We start from the raw sequence: 26,431 nt of genomic DNA, 5'->3' as shown, positions 1-26,431 counted from the left end.
TCTCCCCCACCCACACCATTAAAACTGCCCAACCTGAACTCGCACTGCCTCACTTAAGTGCACATTGTGTTTGTCAGTTCTCTTTCAGTTATAAGTTACTCAAATTCACTGGGAGTTGGGGACATAGGGTAAAGGTCAAAATAGGGATTATTTCAAATACGCAGAAAGATTCTTTTTATCTCTTTCTAGTGGCCCTTCCCTCTCTACCACCAGTGTCTCTCTACCTCTCCCCAGGTCAGCTTCATTCTGTAACCAGATTTTCTCAGTGCAGTGGGAAAGATGGCCCCTGGGGGCTCCAAATTTCTATCTGCTTGTCATGCTGTAACTGTACTAGAAGTCTCTCAACCAGTGCCCATCTATAAGTTTAGTTTTGGGGTCATATATCTAGTCCTGGGTCAGTTGCTATTGCCACGGATATGGAAAACTGATTAGCCAGCTTATGTCACATGTAGCCAGAAAAGTAATGATGCTTGATTGAGATCCTCTTCAGTACCTCTTGAATTTATAGAAAAGGGCAAGTTCCATGAGGATATAGGGGTGCTAGGCAACTAAACAACATATATCAATTATGTACATTAAGACAAGTATTTTCTTTCTCCTACATTTAAGATCAGTAAGACATCTCTTAAGGACCATCAGTGTGATGAAGGATTAAACAGTTTTTATCTTTGAACAATGCTGGATGAAAATTGATTTTGGTTTAAATGTTGACATCTATTTTTCCTCAGTCATAGGTACATAGGGATCTGTTATATTTTCTGTTCTCTTTTGCATGTTTAAATATTTTATAATTTTAATAAAGTAAAATTTGTTTTAAGTTGTAAATAATAATAGATATTTGTCATAATCTCCCTCATATTAAGTTAGCTGTAGAAATGATGTTGTATCTGACATAGTAATCCATGTGACATTCAAGGTATTATATTATGAAGGTAAGTTATTGAGTTATTTTTTAATGATATGAAAAGCATAATTTTTTCCTTTACCTCATATACATTTATGATACTGCAGGTACCTGCAAGGTGTGGAGTTACAGTCCGGGACAGTCTAAAGAAAGCACTGATGATGAGAGGTCTAATCCCAGAGTGCTGTGCTGTTTACAGAATTCAGGATGGGTATGGTTTGTATGTGATGTAAAATTCTGTTTAAAAAAAACAACTCAGACATTAAACTTTGGGGTTTTCTCTAAGATCTTTATCTAAACCTTAGGAATTGAAAATCAACTTTAGAAAACAATATTAAATTAAACGAATCTTGTAAGTAAGAGTTAGTATTAGATATTTTGTGTGTGACCGTAGTGTTACTCTGGTCAAATGACTTGACTTGGAATTTGTGATTCTTAAAATTTTTAAACCTTTTAGAATGTGACTTATTTGAATAGTGGCCTTGTTCCCACTCCCCTATTTTTAGTACAAACTCATAGTTTCACAAAGGCTTATCAATTAACATTTTATATTGAACCATTTTTCTTTCAGAAAGCATCTAAAATCATGCCAAGATACCCCCCTCCCAGTTTTGAATTCCATTTTAAAAATTATCCTTTTTGGGGCATGTTGTCCCTTGACATACTTTTTCTTTGGATAGATATATCCGTACCTGTGATTTTTTTTTTTTTTTTTGAATGCCAGGAACAATCCATTTTCTGCTGTTGTAGGTCTTTTCTGGAGCTGACTTGAAGAAAAGAGTACATCTCTTTACCCTGCTGTTTGTCCAAGAGTGATACATTTATTTGGGGTAAACTTAAAAATTAATTCATTGCCATTTAAACTTCTAACGATGGAAGACCAGGGAGACAAACCTCCCTCACCATTACTAGCCCCTCAATAACCAATTTTCATATCTTCAGCATGAGGTATATGAGTATTTTTAGGTGTGATTACCAAGAAAGGCTTCTGTCTACACTTTTCAGAGAGAAGAAGCCAATTGGCTGGGACACTGATATTTCCTGGCTTACTGGAGAGGAATTGCATGTAGAAGTATTGGAGAATGTTCCACTTACAACACACAACTTTGTATGTACCTTTACATTTTTTTTTTGAAATGTCAAAATGTTTATGTTCTTGTGAATGAATTTTTATGTCAGAAATAAGAAATATGGATGAGTAATTTGGGGATTGATATTTTACTGAAGTTAAGAATCAGTTCTGTTCTTTAAAAAACTTGAATTTAAACTTAAGAGTTTTACTTCAATCAGTATACCTTCTTTTGAATTTAAAAAAGCAATACATGCCTATTATTAAAAGAAAATTTAAAAATGTGAAGTATATCAAGTAAAAATGAAAATACCATGTTAGAGATAAACTAATAGTAATCAATTATTATGTAGTCTTCCAATTTCTTTCTGTGTATACAAACATGTATGCTTATATCTGTGAGCCTAAGGTTTTCTCCTTTCTCTTTTCTTCTCCATTCCCCTCTTCTCATTATTTTCCATTTCTTTCCTACTCTTAAACTAGAAATGGAGTCTTGTTCTTTGTGATATTCTTTACCTTTTAAAAAAATCAGCAGTACATCATGAGTATCTTTTGATGTTAGTACACCTAGCTTTATTTTTATGATTGCATAATAGCCTGTAAGAATAGTATAAATTCAGTACATTTAACCATCCCTCTATTAATAGACATTTAGGGGTTTTTTTAATGTTATGTACAGGCCTAAATAGGATCTTTCTGCATGCATCTTGACATACTTACATAAATTTTTCTGAAGGATTGGTTAATGGAATGAAACAGCTCTTCTTGAGGACTGAAAGAAGACGTTAAAACTCCATGAGGACTTCTCCCTTTAGTTTTTGCATTTGCTAGAACCTAGCCTAAACTAAGTGTCACCAATATGAAGCCTGAAAAGTGAGATCTCTCTACCTTATAGATTAGGACAGTTCCCAGAGCTTGAGACTCTGTCCTCTAAAAGGGGAGGCAAATGCAGGATTAGAATGATCTATAAGACAGGAATGAATTTCTTACTTATCTGTATACAGGGTCCAGCAGAAGGAACGCCTGCTTGAACGTGGTTGGTAGGGTAATAATATGGGTGTAATAATTTATAGCTTTAATTTGAACATTGAACCTAAAATGTCATATGGTGTGCTTGAGTGTGATATTATTATGTTACAGAATTATGTACTTATGATTTTGTAATAAAAAGTGGAGCATTATTTGTGCTGGACCCTGTATATGGAATTTTAACCATAGTTAATTTTTTTCTAGATGGGTAGTTAATGCTATGATTTTGGCGTCAAGTGTTTTCCCAGGTGCCTTAGTGGTTAGTACAGCTGGTCTCTTAAAGGAGACAATTGATGAGATGACTTCCTTGGGGGGTTGTACTTTTAGGGCTCAATTAGTGGTAAATAATGAAATCAAGTGTTTCAATAATTAAGGCATCTTTTGAACAAGTGTAAAATACACCTAATATCAGTAAGATTTACTGTGTAGCAAATAGTTTCATAACAGTGAACTGGGAAGTTCATTACTGTTGAGATTTTTTAAATTCAGTATAGAATTTCGAGTGGTGTATAGGAATCCAAAAACAGTTGAGCTTACATTTCGTAGTGATTACTACTCTTAATTATTCTTAGGTAGAAATTGGATATGGGAAGGTAAAAGAAGACCTAATTTGCCAGCTGGAAAATTGTGTTAAAATAGTGCCTCTGGAAGGTCCTTGCCATAACAGTTCAATGAAAGCAAACTGCAGGTTAACCCAGAATACGGACATCTTTTCAGCACAGTTGGAGACCTGCCAGTAAATGTTTATGGAAAACCTTCCTTTTGCCAGCACCATGTCTGATCTGGGAATATAACAATGAATAAGAAAAACAGTATCCTGTAGAGACAAATGATTTAATAAGATAACTTCATAAACACTTGTAATTACTGTGTATGTATAAAGTGCTATAGATACACAGAGTAGAGGAGTCAGGAAGGTTTCCCAAAGGAAGAGTAAGCTAAGGTCTAATGGATGAGGTGAGAGCAGATGAAAGTGAAGGAAAGAGTACTCAAGGCAGAGTAAATAGCAAGAAAACAGGTTGCCTTTTCAGTTTAAAAAAATACTCAGAATGGATGGTATGAATTTGGGGAGGGGGATGTTACAGGATAGCAAGAGTTAATGGGTAGAGTAAGGAGATTCCTTGTAAGCCATTTTAATGATTTGGACTTTTCTGTAAAGTAATTGGAAATTTAATGATTGTGAGCAGGAGAGAAGTGTGATTAGATAAAGTGTTTTAGAACAGCTGCTCTGCATGTCATAGATGCAAGAGTAAAAGCCTGTACTTGATGCTTCTTAAAAAGGGAAAGAATTTCTCTCCGCATCTCTGCTGTATTTTGCTGGTTACTCAAGAAATGCTGCTGATGCCTTACGGTTTGATAGTGTGTTATAAAAGCAGTTCCTTCTACACTTGCCTACATCCCAGGAGTCCTTGAGAACTGGTAGGGTGAAAGGGGACAGGGAATGTAGCCCTTCCCATTTTCTATAGGCACTCAGGTTAATGTCTTCCGTCAGACAGCCCACACTTTATAAATGGCGTGCAAATTGTCGGGTCTTTGTCTCCCATTAGTTTACCAGAATAAACCTAAATTGTGACCCAAAAGAAAAGATACACCTTCCATCACTCACCTTTATTGACAAAGGTATACTCATAAATACAAGGTGCGGCAAAAGTAGGTTTACAGTTGCTCATATGGAAACTAATACAGTAACAAATAATAATACAAGAATAAATTCAGGTATTCACAGCTGTAAATCTACTTTTGCCCCACTCTGTATATGTTACTTTTAATTTACACTCAAGTGCATACCCATGTTTTCTCCTCTTGATTATTTTCCTCTTTCTGCTTCCCTCCCTTGTCCCCTCTGTCCTTGTCTCTCTCTCTTTATTCTCCTTGACATATACAAACAACCAGTTACACATAGTTTTCAAGTATAAGCCAGTGACAGGAAGAAAGACTGCAACTGAGTGAATTAACACAGGAAGAGAAACTAGGGTTTCATGACACTCAACAGATTGTCAGGGGAGTGAAGGTGTGAGTGGTTAGCAAAGAGGAGCAGATGACTGTAAAACGCTGATTCCTGTCTTTTTCTATGCTCCACTTCCTGAAATTACACTAGCAGTGTAAAATATTGTTGGCTTTGGTAAATAGTGGTCACATAGTCAAAAATCTTCTGATTTCTTGTATATCCAGAGACAAGTGGAAGAAGAACAAAGCTAAAAACAAGTGGTTGCTTTTTCACCTCCCCTAGAAAGTGATAATAGGAAAAAGAGGAAGAAAACAAAAGCCATTTTTAAAACAACCTAAATGTTCTCAAAAGCCAGAATGGATGATATGCCAAGATACCATTTTCTTGATGAAACATTTTTAAAATTTTATCCTGTTAAATAAGTGTTTATTGAGAAGAGTTTCGTAAACTTTGGGTGTCGAGATCAACTTAATGGCTTATGAAAGGCATTTACCATATTTTGCTATATATAATGTGCACTTTTTGCCCAAATTTTTGAAGGAAAAATAAGGGTGTGCATTATACATGGGTATTACCTGAAATACCTGATCTTGTGTTTTGTAATTATTTGTTACATAAAATTTCTTTTATCATAATATGTTTGAAAATAAATGCTAAAATTCCTTTGTGATACAAAAAACAAGTACCTAAATATAAATAAGTAAAAAATTAAATTAAAACATTAAAATGAAAGACTTTTTTCCCTGCAAGTTCAGGCCAAAAAACATGGGTGTTCATTATACACAGGAGTGCATTATACGGCAAAATACACTTATATGTAGTTAGAGTAAGTATTGTTATATGAATACAGATGTGTCCTAGGTCATAATGTAAAATACATTTTCTATTATGTTTTTTTATTAAAACTGAAAAACTGAGGTGAACTGAGAATTTTCAGCAAAGAATAAAGAACAAAATAGAAGTTGCTCATGCTCACACCACTCTGAAGTAGCCATTATTAACATTTTGGTATTTGTTTATTCTTCTTATATTTTCTGCTTCTTATTTACACAGATGAATAGTTTTGAAACAATTTCCAGCTTTGGTAGTTACCAAGGTAGAGCCTCCCTTAAAAAAAAAAAAAAAATAGAGCCACCCTAGCACAGTTCTGTTTGTGTGACGCATGTTGTAATGTAGATCAGCAATTTTCAACTGGTGTGCCGCGTGAATTTTTAAAATACATACTACCTGATTATTTAGTCAGGGGCACTGACCTCTTCCCTTAAACTGTCCAATAAAAAAAATGACAGCAGCCAACACAATAGCCATCCAGTGTGAATGAACCAAAATATACCTTTTTTTCTGTCAAATCGACAAAAAGATAAATTTTTTGGTGTGCCATATAATTTAAGTAATTTGTTTATGTGTGCCATGAGATAAAAAAGGTCAAAAATCTCTGTTGTAGATCATCTGCCTCGTGTGGAGTTCTTACATGTTGTCTTTTTAAATTTTTCATAGAGGAGAGTTCAGACACATTTAGGTGCTCTAATCCTCTTAACAAAATGAGAACTTGTTGAAAGTCATCATATTGTCCTTGAGGTGATTTTTCCTTTCCCTTATCCCAGTTTAGGTACTAGTTTAGGTACTACCTACTTACTAGTAGGTACTACCTACTTACTAGTTTAGGTAGGGTTGTTGTGATTTTCATACTATTACAAATAGTTTTTTTCTTTTCTAAATAATTGTTTTTACATTTTAATCAAAGTATATTTACATTTTAATCAGATGCATGTAGTTTTAAAAGTAGTGCAGAGGGGCTCATAATTAAAAATAATTTGTTCTGCCATCTCTTGCTAGCCTCTAATGCCACTCTCCAGAGGAAATCACTCTTAACTTTTAATGGTTTCTGTTTTAAGCTCTTTTGGTGATTATTAAGCCACAATTTCTTGCTTTATCAACTTTAAACTTCATTTACTGATTACTGATGCCATTGGGAATTAGCTCATTCATGACATTACAACCTTTCCTCCTCCTTCCTTCCTCCAATGTGTTTTTTTTTTATTTGGGGGTTTTTGAGGCTCCTCTGTTGGATACCTTTGTGACTTTAAATAGTATTAGCATGCTTTTGTTTTTTATTCTCTTAACACCAGTAAACATCTCATAACTCCTTTCTTTGTATAGTTATTACATTGTACCCGAATAGTTATTACATTGTACCCTTTTCCTTCCTTTTACTTCTATTCCCTCCTCTTATCAAATCTCTACTTTTATTTTTATGTAGTCAAGCTTGAAATTAGTTTCCCGTCCTTCATTCATTTCCCATCAAGACTTGAGTTTTTTAATTGGATATTGGGTAGGAGATAATACATACAGTCTCTCTACTAGTTTGAACCCCCTGGTTTTCATTTTAGTATTTTAGTATGTAAGGAAGTTGTCATGATAAAAACATATGAAAGATTTATTTGAAACCAGAGAATGAATAAGTTGATTTCTTAAAAGTTTCTTGCGAGTTTTTTATATCCTCTGTGATGTTTTGCAGGTACGGAAAACATTTTTCACCTTAGCATTTTGTGACTTTTGTCGAAAGCTGCTTTTCCAGGGTTTCCGCTGTCAAACATGTGGTTATAAATTTCACCAGCGTTGTAGTACAGAAGTTCCACTGATGTGTGTTAATTATGACCAACTTGAGTAAGTAATGAAAAAAATTTCTACCATTTTATGTTTAATTTTTCTGAATGTGAAACTACTGTGTCTTAAGAGTGTGTGTGTGGGGGGGGTTCTGTCCAATAGAGTTGTTATAGGGAGTTTTTATTTAAAGTGGGTCTAGAGAGTAATATGTACAATAACCTGTACTTTACTCAAAAATTGTACTTCTGGTTCAGCTACACGTTTTTTTTTATGTTTTATATTCTCTTGTAATTAATAAGGATCCCTTGCCCATAGAAATCACTTTGCTAGTTTTAGATAGTTTAAATTAGATAATTTGGGGGAGGAGAGGTGTTGTTTCAATTAAGTTAACAGTTATATTTTTGGACCACAGATAAAGGGATCTGATTCTGTCATCTATTTTGTAAATTGTGTTTCTCTCTCTCTCTCTCTCTCTCTCTCTCTCCCCACCCCACCCCCCGTGTCTCCTTCTCTCCCTCTTTCCTTTAACCCCACCTGCACCCCCAGTTTATTTAAAAGTAAGATATAAAACCTTCGTACCCAGTGTATTTCTTTCTAAAATTTCTATTTGCTTTCTATGCTAGTTTCTCTAATAGATTAAACTAAGTCTGTTTTAATATTTTTGTGTGCTGTTGCTGCTGCTAAAGACTTATTACTTTTCTTGATCACTTGAACAAATAGAACTCAACTCTGTATTTTAAAGTGTATTATAATGATGTGATCTAACTTTGCAATAGTTATGTTTTCTTCTAATTCCTTAACTATAAAGCATGATTTTCCCCCTCTGATGTGTAGGAATTTGCTGTATAGAACAATTAGTTTTAGATTCTGAGCTTGCCTTTGAAAATACAATATAATTTTTAAAATAAGCCTTTAGATAAAAACATAACTAACTGAATTAACACTCATTTCTAAAAATGGAATTTGATCTCAGATATTTCTGTTAACTCTATAATGTATTCTGATGTATGAAGCTTCTGGGTTTTGCACAAGTTAGGTTTGTTTTGTTTTGTTTTTGTTTCTGCCTCACAGTTTGCTGTTTGTCTCCAAGTTTTTTGAACACCACCCAATACCACAGGAGGAGGCCTCCTTAGCAGAAACTGCCCTTGCATCTGGATCATCCCCTTCTGTACCCCCCTCCGATTCTATTGGGTATGATTTGACTCCTGCTATTCAGTGACATGCTATTTGAGCTGATTTCTTTTGGATCTTTGGTTACTATAAACTTTTTTAGCATTGGGATTGTTAAAGAGGGACATTTTTTTTAGATAACTTATTTTATTACACCAGTCAGATAGTTAATGTGCATTTGGTACAGATACTTGGGATTAAAGCTGACATAGACTGTTTCAGGACGTCTTGAAAAAATCAAGCAGCAGATAACTGATTGAGTCCTGGCTGGTGCTCATCACTTTATTAGGTAACATCAGATACAAAAGTACATGACTTCCATTTAGAAAAGTAGCATTAACATGAGACAGTGGCAAACAATTTAAAAATGGTATATAATTAAATTCTATAGTTTATGACATAGTATTTTAAACTTATGTGATAAGGACAAGTATTAGTGTGTTTACAGAGAAGAGGGTAATGAGCAAGAGTAGTCAAGAAAACTTAATGAAGAAAGTAGGATTTGAATTGGACCTTAAAGAATTCTAAAACTGAATGAACCTAGGAAATAAAAGCATGGTGATTAGGAGGTGGAGGAGGAAGGAGAAACAGCATAAATAAAGGGAATATCAGTGGTATATTTAGGAGATAATAAAGAGAGCCTAATCTAAGTCAAGAAAGAGCATATGTAAGAGTAGATTATGGAGAGTCTTGGAATTTAGGCTGGAATTTACACTTGGCATAAGAGGGGAGAAAATAATTAAAGGTTTTTGAGCAGAGTACTAACCTGATGAAAATGGTTTTAAAGAAAGAATCACTTAACAATGATACACAGTTAGATTGATACAGAAATGTCTGTGGTAAAGAAGGCCAACTCGGATTCGTTGGTTGTGAAGACAGTGAAGAACAGTGAAGATTTAACTGGAGGGGTAGCACCAAGCAGAAGCAATGAATATTCATAAAGTGTAAAAGAAAAAAAAATTAATAGCATTATTGATCATTTATGGTGGGTAAAGGAGAAAACTCACTTTAAAGATGATACAAAGTTACCGACATATTCAAGCGTCATGTGAGGGGGGAAAAAAGAGATGATAATGAGTTTAGAAGATGCTGGGTTGGCCAAAAAGTTCGTTTAGATTTTTTTCCCATACAATGGCTGTTGTAGTGCTTAGGGTCTTTAACTTCATTCAAAACAATGTTGTTAAATTGTATTGTGGAAGCTTTCATATCAGTGTGCATTTAAAAAATAAACATCAAGATGCTTTTGTAGTTCCTAAGTGTGATGATTGGGTGTTCATGCTCTCGTGTGACATGTGCCTCCCACAAACCTTGATATGACATCAGCACATTACCTGTCAAACATGACAAAAATAAAATAAAATGTCAAAATTGGTGAATTTTTGTGTAGCCATTTTAGTATTGAAGAGGAAAGAAGATGTGCAACATTTTTGGTGTGTTATGCTTTATTATTTTAAGAAGGGTAAAAACAACTGAAATGCAAAAAAAGATCTGTGCAGTGTATAGAGAAGGTGCTATGACTGTTTGAACGTGTCAAAAGTAGTTTGTGAAGTTTGAAATTTGGCCAAATAATTCTTTGCTGTGGGTCTGTCTTATGCATTGGAAGATGTTTAGTGGCACCTCTGGCCTCTACCCACTAGAAGCCAATAGTGGGAGATAGCCAACATACTCAAAATATCCAAATCAATAGTTACTGGTGAAAATGAAAAATATGTCTTTTATTTTTTGGAAAAATCTAAACGGACTTTTTGGCCAATCCAATACTAGTTTATTTTGGAGCATTTCTTACACAGGTCTGCATACTCTTTCCCTGTGAGATTTGAGGAAGCATAAATTATACTATATCTTGAGGCATACGGTTAAAAAAAAAAGCCCCTACAAATCATTCTGTTCTTGACTATTCTAGAGATAATTAGTTAAGATCAGAAATATTTAATGTCAGTTTTAACCCTACTTCCTCTCACTCTTCACATTGTAATGCTATTTCTTCTACCCAGAGAAATAAAAAAAAATTGATACTCCCAGTAGACGCTTAATTTTTATGAAGCCAACCTTTCTGGAGGTTTCATAGGCTAGAAAATTGAGCAAAAAACTTTTGTTATGAAGGCATGGATGTTTTACCTATTTTGGGCTGCTAGAAAATGCAACCCCTGTGTTCTCTTGACAGGTTTTAACAGTTAGTTACCCATTCTGGTGGAGTCATCTTATTCCTACTGTCTCTTATCATTATTTGTATACAGTATATATTTCTTAGGAGACCAAGTCAAAATGTTTTGTTTTGTTTTTTTTTAATTAATCATTTGACTATGACATTTATTCCTGACAGATTCTATAGACTATGATGCCTTTCTAATGGCAGGTCCCAGTTCTGTGAGCAGAGTTCCAGAACATTATAATGAAATTAGCTTGGCCTCTCTGAAGGTTTATAGTGGTAATGATCAGGACATTTGCCTACCGGTGATGGGAATGCTAAATTTAAATTAAGAAACCACTTGCCTATGCCATACTTTATTCATAGCTAAACGGAAGTAGATTCTGGTCTTGAGCAAATGATTAGACAGATGTTCAAACTTTTGTTTTCCTGACGCTCTCCTGTCACAAGTGTATACGTGTGCCTGTGAAAGACAAATGCCAATCCTGTTCTTATCAAAATTGCTTTGCATTTTGTTAATAGTCTAATAACAATCATAATGGTCATGAAACACATATAATAATAGAATGTAACAAGGACATACTGGAGAAGTGATACATTGCCCAATTTGGATAAAAAGTTAGAGGTACCTACATTTCTACTTTTAAGTAATGCTATGGAATGTATAAGTTTATGAAATGTTGGCATTTTAAAATTTGCATATCACTAAACAGAAGTAGTCACTTTGCTTCAAAACTGTTAACTATTCTAGATTAAAAACAAGACCTGAACTAACTGGTAATTTGCTAAAGAGTGCTAGAGGTTAAAAATTCTTTTTATTTTTAATTTAATACTGCTTAAGAGTTTTGCAGCAAGATAGGTAGAAATATCATGAGGAGAAAGCCAGTTTGCTGACTGCCAACGTACTTCACAGGTATAAATTGCCTTGGTCTGAGTAAAGACCTGCCAGCATGGAAATAGTTTTTATCATTTTCCAGAAATGATGAGAGTCAGGGACATACTGGTTTACATTAACCAGAATCAGAAAACAGTAATTCAGAATAACAGGTAATTAATTTCAGTGAGAAGTAGGCCTGTTGTGTACACCAAAGTTCTTGTGTGGGATGGACCAACACTCACCCTGCTTTTGGAAAATATTTATCAGAAATCAAATTATAATCAAAAGGTTGTTTCTGTTAAGCATGAAATTAGGCCATGCTTCAGATGTTTAATGAAGTCAGGATATAATATCTTGAAGTATTCTCCAAAATTATAATATACTTGCCCTCAAGGCTAGATAAATTGACTTTATGAAACATTGCATACCTTGCCCTGGGTGGTGTTTGAACCAACTACCAAATTATACTCTTTCTGACTTGTGTAATAAGCAGATATCCTTTTTGTCTAATATATCCATTTTTTTCCTTTAGATATGATAATAAAATTTATCAGATTAAATCAAGTTTTTTGTTTTTCTTCTGGACCAGTGTTTTTTGCATACATACTTCTGATTTGATATGCACTACATATTGCTGACTTCATTTAGCAAGTTTCAAAAGTGAGTTGCTGTCGCTTAGGCCTACACCAAATTAATTATATTAATTTAGAATATCTTGTAATTAATTCAAGCTTCTTTTACCTTTAACTCTTGCCTTAAAGTATGCTATTACCTTGAGTTTTCAAATCAGCCTATAAAATAGCTTTTCTTATTTTGCATATATTTTATTGATTATGCTATTACAGTTGTCCCACTTTTTTTCTCCCCTTTATTGCCCTCCTCCCTGAAGCCCCTCTCCCACCAGCATTCCCCCTCCCTTAGTTCATGTCAGCGGGTTGTACATATGAGTTCTTTGGCTTCTCCATTTCCTATACTATTTTTAACTTCCCCCTGTCTGTTTTGTACCTACCATTTTTGCTCTTGTTCCCTATACCTTTTCCCCCATCCCTCCCCCACCTCTGCCCGCTGTTAATCCTCCATGTGATCTCCATTTCTGTGATTCTGTTTCTGTTCTAGTTATTTGCTTAGTTGGTTTTGGTTTTGGTTCGGTGGTTTGGTTGTCTTTTTATTGTTCACAGCTTTGATCATCTTCTTTTTCTTAGATAAGTCCTTTAACATTTCATATAATAAGGGCTTGGTTTTGATAAACTTCTTTAACTTGACATTATCTGGGAATCACTTTATCTGCCCTTCCATTCTAAGTGATAGCTTTGCTGGGTAGAGTTATCTTGAATATAGGTCCTTGCCTTTCATGACTTTAAACACTTCTTTCTGGCCCCTTCTTGCCTGCAAGGTTCCTTTTGAGAAATCAGCTGACAGTCTTATGGGACTCCTTTGTAGGTAACTGTCTCCTTGTCACTTGCTGCTTTTAAGATTCTCTCATCTTTAATCTTGGGTAATGTAATTATGATGTGCCTTTGTGTATGCTTCCTTGGGTCCAACTTCTTTGGGACTCTCTGGGCTTCCTGGACTTTGTGGAAGTCTATTTCCTTCACCAGATTGGGGAAGTTCTCCTTCATTATTTTTCAAATAAGTTTTCAATTTCTTGGTCTTCCTCTTCTCCTTCTGGCACCCCTATGATTCAGATGTTGGAATGTTAGGTTCCTAAGCCTGTCCTTATTTTTTTGAATTGTTGTTTCTTCATTCTTTTCTGGTTGAATGTTTATTTCTTCCTTCTGCTCCAAACCGTTGATTTGAGTCCTGGTTTCCTTCCCCTCACTGTTGGTTCCCTGTATATTTTTCTTTATTTCACTTTGCATAGTCTTCACTTCGTCCTCTATTTTGTGACCACATACTCTCAACCATTTCTATGAGCATCCTGATTACCAGTGTTTTGAACTGTGCTTCTGATAGGTTGGCTATCTCTTCCTCCCATAGTTCTATTTTTGGAGCTTTGATCTCTTGTTTCATTCGGGCCATATTTCTTTGTCTCTGCGTACCTGTTATGTTGTAAGGGGCAGAGCCTTAGGTATGCACCAGGGTGGGACAACCCATGTTGCTGCTTTGTGGCACTGTATGTGGGGGAGTGGTCCGAGAGAGAACAATGCCACTGGCTCAGTTCTTGGCTAACTTTCAGTTACTTCCCCCACTACCCACAAACAAATTGGGGGCCTTTCTGGTGCTGATTCCCAGGTGGTGGGTGGGTTTGTGTTCTAGGACCCTGTGGGTATCTCCAACGAACTCTCCTGTGAGGCTGGGAGTTTCTCCCATTGCTGTAACCCCCACAGATTTTTACAGCCAGAGGATTTGAGGCTTTCTTTTCCCATGCTGGGACCCTTGGTTGCGTGGTCTGTCTTGCTACACATCCTCTCTGCTCTCGCTGCCCATCTCTACCCCTCCTGCCAGTCTGAATGAATGTTTCTTCTTTAACTCCTTGAGTGTTACACTTCACTGCAGTTCAATTTTCTGGCAGCTCTGGTTATTTTTTGTTTTTAAATTTGTTGTTGTCCTTTTGGTTGTACAAGGAGGCAAAGTGTATCTACCTACGCCTCCATCTTGGCCGGAACTGTGTAACTTTAAAGGACAAAAGTTTCTTCAAGTCATTAACCACAGGTAATTTCTAGCTGTTTGTAGATTTTCCTGGAGTTTTCAGGATGAGAATCAGTGTTTTTATCATTTATAGTCCCTGGAGGGTCTGCTTCAGCAAAGTAGCTTTGTCAGTTATAGTTGTAGGCATATATTAGTTTTTCTAACTAATACTTTCAAAACTCATTTCTGCTGGGTTTTTAATGCTTTAGTTTAACAATTTTATTTGAGAATATGAAAACAAGGGAATCTTGCCCTGGCTGATGTGGCTCAGTGTATTGAGTAGCAGCCTGCAAACCAGAGTTGCTAGTTGGATTCCCAGTCAGGGCACATGCCTGGGTTGTGGGCCGGGTCCCCAGTAGGGAGTGCTCAAGAGGCAACCACATATTGATGTTTTTCTCCCTCCCTTCCCTCTCTAAAAATAAATAAATAAAATCTTTTAAAAAAAGAAAACAAAACAAAACAAGGGAGTCTTTATATCATCCATTTTTTATGTTGCTATTTCCATAAAGTTGCTCTGAATCTTATCTTCCAATGACTTGATTTTTCCAGGCCCCAAATCCTCACCACTCCGTCTCCTTCAAAATCCATTCCAATTCCACAGCCTTTCCGACCAGCAGATGAAGATCACCGAAATCAGTTTGGACAACGAGACCGGTCTTCATCAGCTCCTAATGTGCATATAAACACAATAGAACCTGTCAATATTGATGTAAGTATGCAGCATTGTTAGAACTAAAAAAAATTAAGGTGTACTTATTTTTCTGCTACAGTTATAATATAAATCAGAAATAAGTACCATCTTTTAATAACCATAGTATTGAGTGGTAGACTTTTATGAATTACAAATCAGAAAAGCTTTCTGATGGTATTAAATGTGTAACTGGTACCAAATTGCAGGCTTATTCTGATTCTTTTTTTCCTTATGACACCATCTGTAAAAGTCTTATCTTCATTTATTTAACAGATAATCCACTTGGCCATCTCATGGTAAAGAAAAAAATAATAATACAATTGCAGGGTTTTTCTTTAAATCAATTTGAAATCTTCACTTAAATTTCTAAAAGTACAAGTTTGAATTAAATAAGCCTTAGCGACTAATCATTATGTGTTTGATATGTAAAGCTACCTATATCTTCTTTACTCTCTTGAATATACCATTGTATTTCATCTCTATACACATCTTGAATTTTGGCATATTTTTTTAATGTAATTCGTCATTTAGTTTTAATCATTGTTTAAAATACATCTCTGGTCTCATCATCATATATTGTAAGCTCACCTCTTCAGTTGTTTTGGCTATCTTCTCGCTGATGACTCTTTAATTTTTTAGTTTATCTTGCACACTGTAACTTAATTATGTACATTAGTGTCACTTCTTCAATTAGATCTTAATTTCTGGACAGCAAAACCATTCTTTGACACCTATCTTAGAACTAACCACATAGTAGGTTATCAAAAAAAATTCGTATCTGTAAAAGAGTTAAAAAATGGCCCTAGTTGGTGTTGCTCAGTAGGTTGTGCATTATCCTGCAGACTAAAAGGTCATCAATTCAATTCTTGGTCAAGGCACATGCCTGAGTTGTGGGCCAGGTCCCCAGTTGGGGGAATCAAGAGGCAACCACACATTGATGTTTCTCTCCTTCTCTTTGTCCATACCTTTCCCTCTATCTAAAAAATAAAGTCTTAAAAAATAAAAATAAAGCAGTAGAAATTTCCCATAATACAGACCAGGGGTCAACAAACTCTTTCTTAAAGAGCCAGATAGTAAATAATGTAAGCTTGTGGGTCATGATTCTAATGACAGCTATTGAACTTTGCCATTGTAGTGTGAAAGTAGACATAGATAATACATTATAAACAAATGGGCATGGCTGTATTCCACTAAAATTTTATTTATAAGTACAGGTGGGCAGGTCACTGTGCTTTACCAGTCCCTGATATAGACAAAGAGAGGAAGAGATGAGAAAAAAGATGAAACACAGGATCAGTCCAAAAGGACTGGTTCATTTCATTGAGTCGTCCCCATAACTGAAGTGCCCTTGTTGTCTGAGCTGTGCTGAGCTGGGATCCTTGGAATAATCTTGGAATTAGGAATCATGGAATCTTGGTATTATGTTTTCTAGAATTTGTGTGTTACAATAAATAGTATAGGTAATCCTTAATTTCTGAAAAGTAATTATATTTAAAAAGGAAATTGAAACTGTTTCCCCATGTAAACAGGGGGCTGGAGTTAATGAGGTGGTTATGTGTGTGTGTTAGAAGACGGGTTGTTCTAATTAAAGTCATTCCTTATGTGAGTCCTCATAATTAAAGGTAGAGTAGAGAAGCAAAAATTGTCCGAACAGGAAAATATTCACTAATCAACAGAGTACTTTAATATTAGTTTCTACTCAAATATCCCTTCCCATTTAATACCAGCCTGCTTTTCAGCTCCTTTACATCAATATCCAACATTTCGTTGAAAACATATAAACTGATGGGACATCTGGCCAACAAAAAAAAATAAGGATTTTGTGGAAACTATAAAAAGTGACTTTGGAGAACTACTCAAATTATAAAAAGCCATTGAGAAATATGCAGAATTAAATTATTTCAGTTAATAACAGAAAATCCCTAAGCATGAAAATGTAATTGATCCTTCAAGAGAGAATGATGTAAATATCAAAGGATTGATAAAGGATAAAGTCCTCTAAATTTTTTATTAACATGATTTTTGTGATAATAAAAGATGAATTTGAAACTAAGAATTTCACTTTGTGCTATCATAAATTTGGTATTATGACCAAAAAAATTTGATTCTTTCTGTGTTTATTCTAAAAATAAGCATATTTTTAAATTAAAACCTAGGTAAAAGAAACCTTATAAATTTTAACTTCCATTTTTAATGATAAATTCCTAAATCAGGCTTTCTTTCCACTTTTTACTATGAAATTTTTTCTGTATTTTAAATGACCTTTTCCTAATAGTAGTTTTTCTCAACCAGTAATGCCTTCCTCAGTCCAGCTAGACCTGAATATAAAGGGAGAAAGATGTGGGAGAGGGGGATATGGAAATAAACAGATAGTGAAATAAGAAATCAAATCTTATTTGTAGGTTAGGTCTGTTCTCAGATGTTCAAAATTGTAACCTCATCTTTACTTTCAAAACGAACATTCTTTTAAAGATTTTATTTATTCATTTGTAGAGGGGGGGGAGGGAGGGAGAAAGTGTGGGGGAAACATTGATCAACTGAGTCTCTCATGCCCCCAACTGGGACTGCAACCCAGGCATGTACCCTTATCAGGAATCCAGCCTGGCGACTCTTGGCTTTGCAGGATAACGCTCACTGAGTGAGACAACACTGGTCAGAGCTCAAAACAGTCTTTAGAGCAGTGATTTTCAGTCTTTTTCATCTAATGGCACACAAACTAATTACTAAATTCTGCGGCACACCAAAAAATAGATTGTGTTGGCTGCTGTCATTTTTTTATTTGACAGTCTAAGAGAAAAGAAGTCAGTGCCCCTAACTAAATAGTCGGGTATTGCATGCTTTAAAAATTCTTGTGGTTGAAAATCACTGGTTGAAAATCACTGTTTTCACTTTAACTCTTACTGTTACCACCCTTCTTCTATTGTCTTAGGCTTGAATTTGGAGTGTCATCTTTATATCTTGCATTTTCATCCTCCCCTATAATCAAATAATCATAAGATATTACTTATCCTTTTGACATGAATCTGAGATGTGTTCTTAACAACCACCACCATGTGGGCCCATATTTTTTCATTTGAACTGCTTACTGCATTAATCCCCTAAATGGATTTCCTGTCATTGATTTCTTTCTCTCCATTTCCATTCCTTATGCTGCTACCAGCTTAATTTTTTTATAACACCTCTATCATCATCTCTTCCCTTGTTCCAAAACTGTCATTGATTTCCAATTGATTATAGGATAAAATATAAACCCTTTAGGCATTTTCGTTCAGTATGAATCATTTCATTCAATTTCAGCCATTATTTATCATTTTTTATTCCAGTAAACAAGATTTAATATTGGCTTTGGGACAGACACTGTGTCAGAATTGGGAGTTAAGGATGAATTAGCACACAGTCTTTACCCTCAGACAAGTCACAATCTAATGGATGAATCAGATGTATAAATAAATAATCACAAAGATATAAAATGACAGTTTATTGGAGCAAGTAATACATTCTACCTGGTTGGTAGAACGTTCATAGAATCTATCTAGGAACATTTAGCAGAGAAGGAGGAACATTTAAGCCAGATTGTAAAAGATGAATGAGTAGAAGTTTATTAAGTACACTAGTTGGGGTTTCCGGAAAAGAGGGCATGTGTTATGGAAACAGTATGTGCAGAAGTATGGAAGTACCTTTACACAGAAAGTTAGTGAGACCACCAGGATTTTATATTTATTGGTAGCCATACAACCCCCAACATATAGCACCTTGTTTACAGGTATATGCGTATTTGTTGATATTCTGTAGACAGTGCCGAAAGCTTTCTGTAGTACACTGAACATGATAGAAATACATTTGTAAAGAATTCACTCTTTGTTTTAGCTCGTAAACAACAAGCTGCCTATTTGCAAAGAACCTGTGAGCCTATTTAGAGACATTTGGGGCCATTCAATACTTCACGTTTAAGTTATACTGGGTAAACAGACTAATCTAAGTTCTGTCTAGTAAGGTCCAAATTGCATTGCTTTGCCAGAAGACTCTTCCCCCAACATTGTCCTTTGTAAAAAAAAACTGTATTTTAATAATGACAAGTTTTAACAAAACCTTTGTTGGAGCCATTTTGATTTTTCCCCTTATATATTTTTACACATCATATTTTTATTACTGTAAATAGTGTATTCTTTTTTTGTATTCCTTTTTTAATTATATTATAAACATGTTTTCATGATTTCATCTTCATAATAATTTTAGTTGCTGCATAATACTCATTAAATTTATACACCATAATATACTTAATAAACATGTCAATAAGCCTAGAAGGAAGTAGTTATTTCTGATTTTTTAGTATGGTAGATATTGCTACACTAAACATTTTTGTGCATATAATTTTTTTCTTCTGAATTATTTCCTTAGGGAAAAATTTCCAGAAGTGGAATTACAGTATCAGAGGGTATGAACATTTTATGGCTCTTAATATGTGCCAGTAGAATTTTTTTAAGAATTGATAAAGCCATTGGTTTTGAATGGCCTGAAATGGATTTCAGCTTTTGATCAGGACTAATAATCCCTTCAGTATAGGGTTAGGTTGGCAAGTGCTGCAGATCTTGATTTTATCATGTTCACTAGCTAATTCCATATTCTTTCTGTTTTGTGAAGTAATTATAAAACAGTTGTTATTTTGAATTAATCTTTCTATTAATGCTTAGTGGAAAATTCAGTCTTTTTATTACTTTCTTACCACATGCTTTTGAATAAAATATACATTACTATTTATTTGTAGGACTTGATTAGAGACCAAGGGTTTCGTAGTGATGGAGGTAAGTGGTGATTTCAGTTTTTAAAACCTCAGGGAAAAATGCAACTGCTTTGCTGCTTGTCTCCTTTATATTTGCTTCTTTCATGAAACAGACACAGAGAAAAATGTGTAGAGAAAAAACAAAATTTTTTGGTTTTCTTTAGTATTTATCGTTTATATCTAATAAAATTTTAACATTTATAACATGAGTAGAGAAAATGCAGAAATAAAAAGGAGTCTTAAATGTACTACCTATGGTTTTAAAAGGTTATCAAGAAGATATTCCTAGTTATTTTACCCACCTTATTGATTTTAAAATCATCTTTGGAGATGTCCAAAGATGAAGATACAGAATTCCCCTAGAGTACCTCCACCAATACTTAAAGGTTGTGTTTAGAATCCATTAAAACTTGATTTTCCTAAATCATTCTTGGAGAATCCCTTAGACTGCCTGTCACAACTTCTCAATTTGTTAGATATTGTCAACTACTTCCCTTCAATCTTCTAAAAGGGTTTGAAATGTACATTTTATAAAATGAACCCCTAATAGAAAAGCCCAGTTGCCTTTTTTTGTCCAGTAAATAAAATAAGCAAATAAGAAATTAAATTGAGATTTCTTAAAGAATCTGAAATTCACTCTAGCACTCAGTAAAAATAGAGGGCATAAGAAAACATTGTTTAAGAAAATACTTTTTAAATAAGAATTTACTCCCACATAATGTCTTCTAAAAGATGGTATTTGAAAGTATCTTAAAGTTTTCTTTCAGATCGTTCTCCATGCTTACCTTTTCACCTGTCTTCTATCTAATAAGGAAGACCTGCAATACCTGCTTATTTTGCTTAGAGTTGGTCTCTTTCATTGTGATCTGCTTTATCTTCAAAATGTCTAAGCCCAGTCTCAAAAATATTTTATATTGAATAAACATGTGTAAACCATCTTCTATTGTGTTTCTATGTACCTATGAAGCTACCAAAGTAAAATCCCTGCATTATTTACATTGGACGTAGTGTTTACTACAGCAGATAGTTAAAAAGTGGTTTTTTTGTTTGTTATTCCATGAACCCTCCGATTAATGTTGCTGCCAGTTTGACTTTCATATGTCTTAGTAGCTGTGGCTCTTGAAAATTTACCCAATACATCCAGCATTTAAATGTTGCCATCATTTTAGCATCACAAAGTTAACTTAGTCCTAAAAACAGCCTGCTTACTACCTAAAATGAAGTGGCATTTCTTGTCCTTTTTTATGAGTCACTTTTTTAAAAATCATTGGGATTTTATGAAAATAAGCAGTTTTTTTAAACATCCAGAATTATTTTGTGAAGCAGGCTTCGACTCATTTATTCCCCATGACTTCTTTCATTTCTTCTGTGTCTGTCTTCCTATGTTTGCCTGCCCCTCTCTTTCTCTTCTAACAGCCCCTTTGAACCAGCTGATGCGCTGTCTTCGGAAATACCAATCCCGGACTCCCAGTCCCCTCCTACATTCTGTCCCCAGTGAAATAGTGTTTGATTTTGAGCCTGGCCCAGTGTTCAGAGGTAGTTGGGCTCTTCTTTCTTGTTTTCACCCAAAGCAAACTAAATATAAACTACAGATACTGTTTGTGCTTCACCCTCACAGCATGTGTTTGTAAGTGTGAGAGTTTTCAGTACCTGATTTCTGCTTGGCCTGGCTGGAATGCTCTGAATGTGCTTCTCACACATACTCACTACCACAAGCTTTCTGTATGTTGTCTGTCATAAATTTTAAAAGCAAGAAAAGTCTGAGATTTCCATCTTGTTTTTTTGTTACATTACTTTTTAGTCTTGATAATGTCTTAAACTTAGTGGGTGGCAATAAATAATGTGGGAGGGGTGTCCTTTGAATTTCTTTTATTTTAATCCATTTAGGTGGTCACCTTGATGACTATTAATATTTGTTAATAATTTTTGTGGTTTTTAAAAAGTAAAAATGAAAATGGAAATCCTTGTTGACATTTTATTAGACTTTTGGCTTTATTTTTTCTGTAATATCAGCAGTGTTCTTTTTTAAAAGTAGGACATGTGTATTTTTACATTATATCAAAGGTAGGGAGCTTTCAAAAGATTTTTTAATATATTTGGGGTATTTCAGCATACTTCAGAAAACTTGAGGAATGATACTTTTAGTTATACCTTAATATGAGGAAAAAATGAGCAGTATAATTTCAATCTCTTATTTTATCTTGCCATATGTCAGTGGTTAAACCGATTTTTTAAAAATTTAAGTCAAAATTCAGACAGGAGTTTGCTATAAATAGTTTTAAAGAATTTACTGGCTTTTGCTAGTTAGTGTCTTGCCACTTATTCTAAACATGATGGTGGTGGTGGTGGTGGTTCAGATTTTTGCTCTCAGTCCAACTGTTTCTCAGAAAATCCATAGAATGGTCTGGAAGTCATGTAGTACCTGTAAGTAATAACAGTGTAGTACTATGTAGATCAGAACTGTGAAGCCTGGGCACACAGTTAAGGCTTTTTGATGTTGAAAATTATCAGTGGAAGATAGAAATGGATTGTGCTCTCGTTAATAGACATTCCAGATAACATTTTCTTTTAGAAATTTACATAGGAGATTATCAAAATTCCAAATGGTAACGTATGTGACATAGCAATGATAAAATTTCTACCAGATTTATCATGAAATTTTGCCATTGGTATCCCTGTTCTTTGAAAGATAGTGACTGTGCCCCCCTTCAAGAATAGATCTTTTCAAAAAAAATTTTTTCTTGAAGTCTTTTGTCCTGTATGTGCAAATATTTTTTGACATCTCAGTCCTACCTAACTGTAGTCAGGCTCCATTAGGAATCATTGTCCTGAACCCCTCTGAACCAGGTGCTACTACTGTAAATGAACTTAGAATTATTGCCACTGAGTCATCATTTGAAAACTACCCATCAGAAAGGTATGCAACCCTGCCAGTTGAGTCCATTTGCAAAGAATGCACCCCTTGGGCTCAGTTGGCTGGTAGAATATTTGCATTTCTAGTAACTTGGCTGAGAGGCCATATCACTTAACTTTTCTCTCACTTGTGAAGGCAGGGATTTTTCAGAGTCTTGAGAAACCTGCTAGCTTTGTTTACACTAATGTTGTATGCAGGCAACAAATAATCTTTGTTTAGTAAAATAAGCCTTCCGGAACTGATGAAACTGACAAGTATCTGTCACTCTTAAGTAGAATAGCATGTGGTGTAAGATTTTTTTTTATTTTAGTGGCTTATATGAAAAGGCCAGATATTTTCAACATTAAGGCCATTTTAGAATATGTTTCCATTTGGGGATTTCCATCTTTTTTTATATTGATTGGCTGCTGAAGCAACATAAAATAATTAAAAGCTTATTTTTCATATTGGCTTTTAAATTGATTTTGCTTTTTTATTTTTTATATCAAAGAAACAGAATCTTGGGAGTATTATTTAGTATATATCTTTTATATTAGATTTTTTTTTCTTAGAATATGCACCAATAAGCAAAGTGTATATCTGTAATCAGATGTTTTAAAGGTCATTAAATTGGCCAGAAAACTGAAAGAAATTATAGTGCTAATCACCAAATGAGGCCCCTTTTTGCCTCTCCTTTCTAAAGGGTCTATGCTTGAACATGCACTGCATTTTTTAAACAAGTCTAAATCTCCCCTGACCCTCTGCCCCCAATAAAGTAACATACTTGGTCATCCTTTAATGGATATATTTTTCCTTTCACTAACTTAGGATCAACTACAGGTTTATCTGCCACCCCCCCTGCCTCATTACCTGGCTCACTCACTAATGTGAAAGCGTTACAGAAATCTCCAGGACCTCAGAGGGAAAGAAAATCATCTTCATCCTCAGAAGACAGGAATCGAATGGTAAGAGTATATGGTACCTTTATTCTTCTGTGTTCTTCTTTATAGAAGTCATAGCCAAATCTAATGTCACCTTTTAGATATATCGATATGTCCATATGTGACACAGAATTCCCATAATCAAATAAATTTAAGAGCTGGTGATTGCTTAAAGCATATTCACACAACACAGATTTTTTTTTCTCTCAACTCTAATGTAATTGAAGAAAAGGCAGTTTTGAAAGGGTAAGAATACAGTTGACTCTTGAATAACATGGATTTGAGCTATTTGGACCTACTTACGTGCGGATTTTTTTTAATAAGTAAACAGTCGTCCCTCCATATCCCTAGGTTTTGCATCCATGATTCGGTGAACTGAGGGTTGAAAACAGTATTGGTCCTGAAACCAATCTTCAACAGATACCAAGGGATCATTATGGTTAGGTTTTGGGGGAAATCAAAAGTTACATGCTGATTTTCAACTGTGCTAGAGATCTGTACTCCTAAACCCCACATTGTTCGAGAGTCAGCTGTTGTGTTCTGTTTCTAAAATAAGGAAAAAGACTAAGCTAGCATTTTAGGAAGCATTATTAGGCGCATATGTTCTAAAGGGCTTCTCTGAAATTCAGATATCTACTAAATGACATTATTCCCTATTTGAAAAAATAACTTTCTGAAGTCTGTATTCAAAATTAATGATTTAATTTTAGCAGTAGTGTAAATAATAGTATATGTTGGATAGGTGGAAGCTTTACCCTACCAAAGTGGTTGTTTATGTTGGCAGTTTTTTAAGAGACCAGATTAGGTAAGATATGAGGAAATTTAGCACTAACTGGAAGAAAGTAAGTAAATAAATTATCAATGGTTACCATAGTATGTTAACTTGAATTTTGGACTTTTGGAGGCAAAACTAGTCAACAGATATATAGTACTTATCTTGCCTGTAGTTGTCCTCCAAATTACAGGACTTCCATTTTACTGATTTTAGTAAGATATATATATATATATATATAATTTCATACCCTATACATAATTTTTGATAAATTGTTTTTATCCTAATACTGACTTAGGTCTTAAATTTAAGTTCCATATTGTAGGAATCATACTTCTTTCTTCCAGAGTGTTCTTTTTTCTTTAAAAGATATTACTGCTTTCTAACTTAGGTACCCTTCAGACATTGGAGAAAGCATTTAGTGTGAAACCTAAGGTTTTCCTTTTTGTTTGCTTTTGCTTGACTTTTGCACTATTTTTATCAAGAAAACACTTGGTAGACGGGATTCAAGTGACGATTGGGAGATTCCTGATGGGCAGATCACAGTGGGACAAAGAATTGGATCTGGGTCATTTGGGACAGTCTACAAGGGAAAGTGGCATGGTATGTATCTATTATGGTGACCTTGTCACAAATTATAATAATATGATATATCTGACAACTTTTATTTTAAAAATCAAAGGGAGTATTCACTCTGTACATCATCAAACTTTTTTGATTATATTCAAGAGTTACTAAAGGTTTCTAACAAAAAGTTTCAAACAAAAATATTCAACAAAAACTGATTCACAGCAACCAGGTCTCCTATCATTATATTACTTAACAAATTTTTTTAGATAAAATGTCTTTATTGTTTGAAGTATAAAAAGAATAAACATTTCACTTCTTAGTCATCTCAGTGAGGTTGTAAAAATACAATGCCACTTAGTCTGTATAAACTCCTGAAAATGTCTAGAAGTTCATACTTAATATAATATAAAAATGCACCTAAAACACAATGAGATGATAAAAAAATGAACTCACTGATACAACTGAACATTTAGTTATAACTTTTAAAGATGATGATTCTCCAAGTGAGCTAATTCCCAAGTATTTTTTTTCTTTGATAATTTTCTGCTTCTATTTTATTTGTATTATAAACCACAAGTATATTAAAAGTTCATTACCAGAGGGAGAAATGGAATGGAAACATATTTTAAAATGTTCGGCCTCACTAGTTATCAGAATTGCAAAATCAAAAAGTAGAAATCATTTGTGCCTCAAGTGGACAAAGATTATTTTTTTTCATTGGTCATATTTAGAGTTGTAATTATAATGTTGCTTGTGGGAAAATAAATTGCTACAAGTTTTCTGGAGAGAAATTTGACAATATGTATGTGGGGCCAGTAATTCCATTTGTAGAACTTCATAATAAGGAAGTCATTGGACAGGAACAAACAGATGTCTGTACAAATATATTAATTAGAAATTCAATATTTATGAAAAAGGAAATTAAGTGCCAATTAATAGAGTATTATTTAAATAAATTGATAACTCCATATATGATTATACAGAAATTAAAATAGTATGGTAGATTTATATTTATTGCTATGGAAAGGTATCTATGGTATATTAAATTTTACAAAGAAGCATGCATAATATCCCACATTATCATGCTACATAGAAATATATTTAACAATTTTAAAAATGATCATCAGTATTCGAATACATGTATTTTTAGGTTATCTTTTTATACAAATTCATAAATAGTCACACTGATACATAAAAAAGCCTAGCAGGATATTACATCAATATGTTAACAATGGTCATTTATGAGTGACATGGTTATGGGAAATATTTTTTCTTTATGCATTCAAAATGTTTAACTTTTTTACTATGAGCAGTGTATGATTTTGATAATCAGGAAAAATAATTTAATTGTATTGAAATATAATATACATGGAAAAAAGTTAACGTAAGTGTTCAAGTAGCTA

At 34.2% G+C, this 26,431-nt stretch overlaps 1 protein-coding gene and 1 non-coding gene across 6 annotated transcripts in view; both read left to right on the top strand.

The window, feature by feature from the left end:
- Positions 1 to 26,431, top strand: part of BRAF (B-Raf proto-oncogene, serine/threonine kinase) — a 115,499-nt gene that overhangs the window by 45,109 nt on the left and 43,959 nt on the right. For 2 of the 5 annotated variants that reach the window (XM_053925999.2, XM_053925997.1), the window contains exons 4-11: positions 1,012 to 1,115; positions 1,910 to 2,012; positions 7,469 to 7,617; positions 8,629 to 8,748; positions 14,931 to 15,090; positions 19,838 to 19,874; positions 23,574 to 23,710; positions 24,944 to 25,061. In XM_053925999.2, coding sequence (XP_053781974.1) covers positions 1,012 to 1,115; positions 1,910 to 2,012; positions 7,469 to 7,617; positions 8,629 to 8,748; positions 14,931 to 15,090; positions 19,838 to 19,874; positions 23,574 to 23,710; positions 24,944 to 25,061 — 928 coding nt within the window. Of the gene's footprint in view, positions 1 to 1,011; positions 1,125 to 1,909; positions 2,013 to 7,468; positions 7,618 to 8,628; positions 8,749 to 14,930; positions 15,091 to 19,837; positions 19,875 to 21,268; positions 21,389 to 23,573; positions 23,711 to 24,943; positions 25,062 to 26,431 lie in introns of all 5 variants that reach the window. The other 3 variants (XM_053925998.1, XM_053925996.1, XM_053926000.1) reach the window with 2 other exon arrangements.
- LOC112299970 (small nucleolar RNA U13) lies at positions 9,965 to 10,068 on the top strand. Its single transcript, XR_002974345.1, has one exon. It is a non-coding gene; the product is annotated as a small nucleolar RNA U13 (small nucleolar RNA).

This window comes from Desmodus rotundus, chromosome 6 (assembly GCF_022682495.2).
Source record: "Desmodus rotundus isolate HL8 chromosome 6, HLdesRot8A.1, whole genome shotgun sequence".
NCBI classification, from domain to species: Eukaryota; Metazoa; Chordata; class Mammalia; order Chiroptera; family Phyllostomidae; genus Desmodus; species Desmodus rotundus.
This window is presented reverse-complemented; position numbering and strand designations above follow the sequence as displayed.